Below are 9479 nucleotides of genomic sequence, written 5' to 3' on the forward strand. Positions count from 1 at the left end.
TAAAAAAAAAAAAAAAATCAACTGTATTTCTATATACTAGGAACTATTAGAAAACAAAAATCTAAAGAGAAAAAAATTACAATAGCATCAAAAAATAAATAAAAAGTATATATTATTAAATCCAACAAAATATGTGCAAGACTTCTCGACAAAAACAATACCAAGAATTCTAGAGAAATTTTTAAAATTCTAAGGGAATAAGAAATACATTAGGTTCATGTATATTGGAAGACACGGTATTTTAAAAATATCAATTCTCCCTAAATTGATCTATAGATTCAATGGAATCACAAACAATATTCCAAGAGGAAAAATGGTTTATGGGTTTTCTGTGTGTATGTGTAAATCAGCAAGTCAATTCTAAAACGTATTTCAAAAGATGGAGGGACAATACTCAAGACAATTGTGAAGAACGTAACTTGAAGACTGGTAAGTAGACCTGCTGGAAACCTACAGCAACTAAAGCCAGCATGGCCCTGGAGCGCAGGTGCAGACCAGTGGGGCAGAGCAGAGAACTTAAGGCAGAGTCACACACATACAGACACCTGCTTTATGACACAGGTGACTCCTCAGAGCAATGGAGGGGAAACGGTCTTTGCAGTAATTGGACAGAGTCAACTGGATACCTAGAACAGGAAAAAAAAAATCCAAAAATATCAACCCCCTACCTCACAGCATACACATGGCCAGTTCCAGGGGCATTATAGATCTAGATGGAAAAGAAATGGTGATGCTTCTAGAAGGTATCACAAAAGAAAATTCTCGAGAGTCTGCTTTATCAAAGATTTCTTAAAGTGGACATCAAAGATTGATATATTGGACCACATTAAAATTAAGAACCTCAGTTCACCAAAGACTCTTCAAGAAAGTGAAAAAAAAGAGCCACATAGGGGAAATGCATGTATTTTAGAACACATGTATCTGACAAAGGACACATACCCAGAATACGTAAAGAACTACAAATCAACAGGGGAAAAAAAGAATGAGAGACTTGAAAGGACACTTCACAAAGAGAACACACAAAAAAAGACTAATAATACCATGAAAAGCCATCAGGGAAACATCAAGTAAACCACAAGGAAACAGTAGCCAATAAAATCACAAGGACATACATACACACCCTTCAGGATGCCCCCCTCCTCCCCCAAAAATGACAGAGCCAAGTGATGGCCATGATGTAGAATCACCGCTGGTGGTGATGCAAGTCAGCACAGCCATGTGGGAGAGTTGTGAGGCTGTATCTACTACACTGAAACTGTTCATTCTATTGGATGAATACCCAATCCACCACTGGGTATTCATCCAACAGAAATGTGCATAGATGTGCACGAATCAGAGCAGCACTGTTCGGACAAGCCAAAATCCAGAAACAATCTCATGTTCATCACGACAGAATGGATAAATAAATTGCAGTTTAGTCATAAAATGCATTGCTACGCCACAATGAAAATGTAAAAACTACAGTTGCAGGCTCCCACAGGGATGATCTGACAAAGTGAATGGGGGCAGTCAGACACAAAAGAGTACACATGGCACCATTCTGTTAGACAAGGTTCAAACCCAGGCAAATCTGGTACAGGGTAGGAGACAGTCTACCTCCACCTACCCACCCACCTGCCACAACTGCATTTCCCAGCACAGAACAAAGCCACAGAGGTTGACCTCCTAAAGCTCAAACTGCATACACTTCAATAAAAAGGTTTACCTAGAAACTGTAACTCACCTTGAAGTACTTGTCGATTTTGGATAAGTTTATTCTTTTCTTGGCATCTAGTTTATAAATGTTGCTGACACTCCCATCCATCAGGTACAGACCAAACCCCATGACCTGCAAATCACAAAATGGCACATAAAGCTCAGACCTGCAAGTTTAATTACCCATAAACACTTATACTGCTACAGTTCATAACTTAGAAATGACCATTCTTCTTTCAAAAAGCACTTTTTAAAAAAATTTAAGTATAGTTGACCTACAACCTATGTTAGTTTCAGGAGCACAGCATAGTGATTTGATATTTCTGCACATTAAAGATGATCACTACGATAAGTCTAGTTACCATCTGTCACCACTCAAAGATATTACAATATTAATGACTATATTTCCAATGGAGTACATTCATCCTAGTGACTCATTTATTTTGTAGCTGGAAGTCTATACCTCTTAATCTCACCTATTTCATTCACCACCACCCCGTGATAACCCCACTAGGAACCTCCTGCTTATTCTCTGTATCTATGAGTCTGTTTCTATTTTATGTTTGTTCATTTGTTTTGTTTTTTAGATTCCACATGTAAGTGCAATCATATGGTATTTGTCTTTCTCTGACTTATTTCACTTAGCATAATACCCTCTAGGTCCATTCATGTTATCACAAATGGCAAGATTTCATTCTTTTTTTAGGGCTGAACAGTATTCCATTATATATTTATTTATTTGTTTGTTTGTTTGTTTATTTATATAAAATCTTGTTATGCATCTATCAATGTTACACTTTGGTTGCTTTTGTGTCTTGACTATTGTTAACAATGCTGCTGCAATGAACACTGGTGTGCATATATCTTTCTCTTTTCTTCACATAAACATCCAGAAGTGGAACTGCTGGATCCTATGGTAATTGTAGAAGAACCAACATACTGTTTTCTAGTGGCTGCAGCAATTTACATTCCCACCAGGGTTCACCAGGGATCCTTCTCCACATCCTCGCCAGCACTTTGTCTTCTTTGGAAAAAATGCCGATTTAGATCCTCTGCCCATTTTTAAACTGAATTTTTTTTTTTATATTGAGTTGTACAAGTTCTTCGTATATCTTGGATATTAATGCTTTACTGAATATACTGTTTGCAAATGTCTTCTCCATTCAGTAGGTGACCTTTTCGTTTTGATAGTTTCCTTCACTGTGCAAAAGCTTTTTAGTTTGATGTAGTCCCATTTGTTTATTTGCACCTTTGTTTCCCTTTCCTGAGGAGACAGATCCAAAATATATGTTTTCTTCTAGAAGTTTTACGGTTTCAGGTCTTAACATTTAAATCTTTAACCCATTTTATTTTTGTATATGGTGTGAGAGAGTAGTCCAGGTTGATCCTTTTGCAAGTAGCCGTTCAGTTTTACCAATACCACTTATTGAAGAGGCTGTCTTTTCCCTGTCACATGTTCTTGCCTCCTTTGTCATGGATTAAGTGCCCATTTAAGTGTGGGTTTATTTCTGAGCTCTCTGTTCCACTGATCTATGTGTCTGTTTTTGTGCCATACCTTCCTGTTTTGATTACTGTAGCTTTGTGGTATAGTTTGAAATCAGGGAATGTGATACCTCCAGTTTTGTTCTTCTTTCTCAAGATTTGTTTTGACAATTTGGGGTCTTTTTGGTTTCCATACAAATGATAGAATTATTTGTTCTAGTTCCGTGAAAAATGCCATTGGTATTTTGTTAGGGGTTGCACCAAAACTGTAGATTGCCTTGGGTAGTATGGTCATTTTAACAATGTTAATTTTTCCAATCCCCAAAACACAACAGATATTTCCATCTGCCATTTTATTAATTGTTTCCTGGGTTTTTTTTTAGAGTTCCTTTTTGTCCCTTTCTTCTTCTTTTGCTCTCTTCCCTCGCGATTTGATGACCATCTTTAGTTTTATGTTTAAATTCCTTTCTCTGTTTTGTGTATCTATTATAAATTTTTTTTATAAATTTTTGATTGTGATCAATATGAGGTTTATATATATGTGTATATATATATATGGCTATATATGATCATATATATATATGATTAAGTTATGATCTCAAGTTCAGACTCATTCTAATAACCCTGCATTTTTACTCCCCACCAATGCTTAATGTTTCTGACATCATATTTTATATCTTTTGTTTTGTGTATCCCTTAACTACTTATTGTGAATACAGATGATTTTACTACTTTTGTCTTTTAACCTTGCTACTAGCTTTGTAAGTAGTTGATCTACTACCTCTACTGTATATTTGCCTTTACCAATGAGATTTTTCTTTTTGTCATTTTAATATTTCTAGTTCTGGTAAAAAGCATTTTTAAAAGTCCCTCAGAAATTAATAGCTATCCCTTCACATGAAGCTATTTTATGTCATTTTTTGTGTCCTCTTCCAGGTGCATATATCAGCTCCACTTCTTATCAAGCACAAGGCAATACTAAATGTGGATTTCCATAAGCACTTATGACCAGGGGGCTCTTGCACCAGGTAGGTGCGAACAGAATGTTTCCACTGCCACAAAGCACTCCACTGGACAATGTCCTCTTGCTCTGATCCCTCCGTGCTGCTCTCCAGCAGGAAAGAAGTATTGGAGATGGGCCCACTTGAACACGGAGGGCTTTGGGTCAGCAGGACACCCGGAACAGGGTCCCCCGGAGCTGCCCTCCATGAAGGTAGAGAGCAGAGTGAAGAGAATGGCAGAAGCATCTTCTCAGAGTTACTCAGTTTTCCTGGGTCTCTCCCATGTACAAGTTATTAAACTCTTGTTTGAAAAAAAAAAAAAAACGCCTTCTCATCTTCCCAGTGAGAAACATCACTGAAAACCTCCCCAATTTGAAACAGAATAATAATGAGAAATATGGTAAATGGCATGTTTCTTGACCAACAAAAGCCTACTATAATCATGGTGACACAGTATACTATAGGAATTACATCCTTACCACATAGAATCTGGTATAACCTCTGCTACAGGCTTTATACTGAGAAAGGCCCTTGACCAGGGACTCCTCACCCACGAGCACCTTCTCCAGGGATGGGCATGTGATCTACCTGGCACTGGGGTCAAGCTTGGAACACACTCACGGGAATGCATCAAGGACTTGTAGGGCAAACTGCATGTAGGGTGGAGGGTGCTATATATGCCTGCACGCGCACACACACACACACACACACACACAAGCATGAGAGAAAAGGTTGGCCAAACGACCATAAAGTGCAGCCTATTCACGAAAGCAGGGCTGCCCCTATCTCATGGTGCTGTTGGCAGCCTACCCTCAACACACGTACTTTGAGAAGCATGTGTTTCTCACTGGGCGTCAAGTACATCCTGTTCTCATAGCAGTCCACACACAGATTCACAATGTCTGCTAAGAGCTCTTCATAGCCAGAAATCACTTCGAGCTGCTGCTGCAGAGACTGAAACACAGAGTGAGACACCTGTGTCACTGACCGCTCTCCGGCCCTCAGCCCCCCAGTGATGCGCTCCATCAGCCAGAGCGGCAAGAGTGTGAATTACTTGTGTGATCTTGTTGTGGTTGGCCAGGAACATGGACAGATTCTGTGATTCCTGGATGGACTGTGGATCTGCCATTTTACGTAAAAACTGAGCAGCCCTATGAAAAGGGGAAAAAAAAGGGTTAATCAACCAACATGCTTAATGACTTTAAAGAAAAACAGCGTGGGAATATCAAAATTATTTTACCCTCGCTACAGTTATCTGTAGAAATGTGCATCTTAGATGCCGGTTACAATTTCAGCCTTCTCCAGCTTCTCCCCTGAACTCCAGGTAAGTCTCTTTGCAACCTGGATAGCTCATGACCCTACTGTCCATAGCTGATGGACTTCCTCAGAGATGTGGCAGCACTTCTCACAGGCCTTCCTGAAGGACACCTATACATGGGCCTCTCCCCTGGGCTCCCTGTCCCCAAGTGTGAGAAAGGATGACACTCCCTCTGCTGAGTGACAAAGATGGCCAACACTGTTTAGGTTCTCTGCTGGGAAACTTTTGGGCAGCCAAACCTCCCAACAGTCAGGGACCACACCATGCATAGTTCTGGTGCCAAAGGTCTGAGACAGAATCCTGATTCCACCACCAATTTGCAGCTCCATCTTGGACAAACCTAAAGATCCGGTACCAAGTCTAACATGAGGGCTGGGTTTTCCCATACCACCAAGCAATTCTCTAGCACCAGTTGCCAGTGGTGTTACAATTCTGACACTGCCTGAAGATAGCATCAGACCCCACAGGTTAGGAGCTCAGTCCCACAAGACTGCCACGTCATCCCCCCACTTCAGACACCAGCTGGAGGTCCACGTTGTCACTGTGCTCCTGGCCAACCAGGTACAGATTGGCAGTCCCAACAACCCCTCCTTTGGGTTCGATTAATTTGTTAGAGCAGCTCACAGAACTGAGAAGATATTTTATATACTAGATTAACAATTCATTATGAAAGGATATAACTCAGAACAGCCAAATGGAAGAGATACATATGGGGACGGGGTGGGGCTTCCATGCCCTCTCCAAGCACCACTCCCCCCGAAACCTCCACATGTTCACCAACCTGGAAGCTCTCCGAACCCTGTCCTTTGGGGTTTTTATGGAGGATTCCTCACATAAACATGCTTGGTTAGATCACTGGACATTGGCAATGGATTCAACCTCTAACCCCTCTCTCCTCCCTGAGATCAGGAGGGTAGGTCTGAAAGTTCCAAACCTGTAGTTACAGGGTTGATTCTGCTGGTGACCAGCCCCCATCCTTAGGGTAACTAGAGGCTTTCCAAAGTCACCACATTTACATAACAAAAGAAACTCTCTTGATTTTATCATGGGAAATTCTAAGGGTTTTAGGAGTTCAGTGTCAGAAATGGGGATGAATACATATTTCTTATTATAAATCAATATCACACCTCCTGAACTCTCCTGACTCTCACTTACCATATCTGTGAAAAACAACAGCTATACGACCTAACTAATGGGGCTGACAAGGGAACGGTGGACACAGAAGGACCTGTACACTGAGATCCAACAAATCCTGTGCGACACAGGCTGAGTCTCTAGTTTTTGCAAAGAGGGTGAAAGCACATATGAGGGTTCTGCACACCTAGGGCTCCCCCAAAAAAGTTTAGCGGGAGCTGCCCACATAAGGACCTGTCGTGCAACCTAGAACCTCTGGGGTTTTACTAAAGAAAAGCTTTCATGGCAAAAACTGGTAACCTACCCCAACTGTCATTTCCTTCCCTTTCCTTCCCTTCCCTGCCCTTCCACTCCCTTTATTCAGAATAAACCCTGAATTTCTGTGGTGCAGTAATGTGCTTCATTCTCATCTCCACGCTGTGACCAACTGCTGAGCCACGAGATGTAATGCAAAACTTTGTAAGGCACTTGAAAGTTTACTTATAAGGAATATTGTAGGCCCTTCAACGCTCCTTCCTTCCTGCTGACTGGAATACAGAGATGACAGCTAGAGCTCAAGCAGCCATCCTGGGCCACAAGGCAACAAATGAAGACAGCAGGAGCTCTGGTTCCTCAACACTATGGAACCCCGTCAGCTGCAGACCACCTACGTCAGAACTTTTCAGGTGAGAAATAATCTGCAATCTTGCTTACTTCTTAAGTTTTAAAAAATAATATACAGTGAAACAATATTAACTGATATGTTTACACTCTTTTTTAAAGTGTTCACTTTACTATATTGATTTGAGCGGGTGTTGAAGCTGCAGGGGTGGAAACTAAGGAAGGGATCAAGAATACCTGCTTTTATTTTCCTTAAGCCTCACCATGACTATATGGGTTATCTGGCATTTACACTCAGGAAAGGTTGTAACTACCAGCTGGGTGCACATAAAATGTGTTCTGAGTGTTGAGTGTAGGAGTGTGAGGGCTAGGGAGAAGTGGAGGTTATTGTCTGGGAAAGTAAACCAACCAACAGGGGATACCAAACATAGGTCACAGGAGGAGGCTGCTGGAAGGGTGAGGGGTGCCCAGGCCCTCTTCTGTGCTTAGGGGAGCCTAAGGGGTAGCAAACACGCTGGGCAACTTCTGAATGGGGTGGCCGGGGGCCTTCCACAGAGCAGCCGTATCTTGAAACTATTTTCCAGACTGGGCTTTGAAATAAAGGTGCTGCTGCTAAGAGAGCAAGGGAGAAAAGAAACCTTTTGAAAAGTTAAAACCACTGGGGCTGTCCACCTCCCCATTTCCCTGATAGAGTCAGGAAGGCTGAGAAAGCTGCTCCAAATCACCCGACAAGTGATTTGTGCCATTAGGAGCAGAAGTTGTTGTCCTGAGCTGGGAAGTTCAGAAGCCCCGACACTCCACCAAAAGTCACAGGCACTTGGAATCCCACAGAACTGGCACCAAATGAAGACAACTCCAGACTTTCCTACCGGAGCGGAGTTAACAGGACAATTCAAAAGATTTTGTCGTTCTGAAGATCTAGGCTTCCGTGCAGAGCTAACTCTAGGTGATGAATGGAACGCCTGAACTTATTTCACACGAATGAGACTTAAAGTCTGGGAGATCTAGCTCAACTTCCAGTGCCGTCCCCTCCTCAAATCTGTTTCATGCCTCATCTCAAGTCGACTTCATTTTAAAGACACAGCAATAGGTGCACGATTTTAAGTACGTGTTGGGGTTCAGGGTAGGCCGCCCCAAAATATGCCACTGTGGCATACTGAATTATTCAGAATTGAAGTTACTTAAGAAACAGCCACAGCAGGGCATTCTGACCTCCTCTGTGCACCTGAAAGCAGGATACAAACCTCCCACATGAAAGGTCCCCTCCCTGCACCAGGAGGTCGGGAGACATCGTCATCACAAGAGACGGGGCGTTCAAGGCTGAGAAGGCCGTGTGAGCTAACCTTCCAACCTCCTCACTCACTGGCCACCCCAACTCAAACTTCTTTGTCTTGTCAATTCTTCACAAATTCTTTTCTCTTTGTTTCAAAGGTATAAACGCTGGGAATTCCCTGGCAGTCCGGTGGCACTCCCAATACAGGGGACTCGGGTTCCATCCCTGGTCGGGGAACTAAGATCCCACACGCTGCCAGGTGTGGCCAAAAAAAAAACAAAAACAAAAGGTATAAACACTGCCTCCTTTGGTCACTTCTTTGGGTCTCATATCTTGGGACCCCCTTCCTCATGAAATGAAATTATATTTGTTTTTCTCCTATTAATCACTGTTTTCTTAAAGGCGGTACTCAGGCAAGAACCTAGAAGGGCAAAGGAAAAATTCTTTTTCTTCCCTTACAAATGAAACCACAGCCTATTCAGACACAAAATAAAATCTCTTCTAATTTAATTTTATAGCTAAGATTCCTTGTCTAGCAAAGGAAACAGAAGTCAGCATCTCATTCCAGCCAACATGTTTTAACAGTCCCAGGCAGACTTTCTAGAGAGTCAGTTAGAGGACAGCAGCTCCGCTCTACCTGCCACCAACACACTCAGTGTCGCAGCTGCAGCGCTGAGCCGTGCCCACCTATTCCAATTCTCTTCTCCAGAAGCTGTCCACATTCGAAAAGAAAACCGCTCTGGAGGACAACTGGTCTGGGGAGCCCTGTGGGTGCCGGGGCCAGCTGTGCCCACTGTGGTGACGGTGCCCACCTGCCGGGGATGCCCACCAGCCAGCCAGCGACGAGCAGCGGCGGCTCCAGCAGGCGTGGAGCCCCCAGACCCTTGGACAAGACGCTCAGCGCGTCAGCGCCCACGCACCACCGCCCCCATACAGGCTCAGAGCACAGCACTGCTCTCTGGGCTCAGAGCCCAGG

General features: G+C 42.7%; 1 protein-coding gene across 2 annotated transcripts in view; it reads right to left on the reverse strand.

Moving 5' to 3' along the window:
• The window catches only part of CYFIP1 (cytoplasmic FMR1 interacting protein 1), a 94216-nt gene that overhangs the window by 54275 nt on the left and 30462 nt on the right, over positions 1-9479 (reverse strand). For both annotated transcript variants that reach the window (XM_024747278.1, XM_024747277.1), the window contains exons 7-9: positions 5233-5329; positions 5004-5132; positions 1724-1828 (exon numbers count right to left, since the gene is read on the reverse strand). In XM_024747278.1, coding sequence (XP_024603046.1) covers positions 1724-1828; positions 5004-5132; positions 5233-5329 — 331 coding nt within the window. The remainder of the gene's footprint in view (positions 1-1723; positions 1829-5003; positions 5133-5232; positions 5330-9479) is intronic.

This window comes from Neophocaena asiaeorientalis, unplaced genomic scaffold (genome assembly GCF_003031525.2).
Source record: "Neophocaena asiaeorientalis asiaeorientalis breed wild unplaced genomic scaffold, Neophocaena_asiaeorientalis_V1.1 scaffold236, whole genome shotgun sequence".
Classification (NCBI taxonomy): Eukaryota; Metazoa; Chordata; class Mammalia; order Artiodactyla; family Phocoenidae; genus Neophocaena; species Neophocaena asiaeorientalis.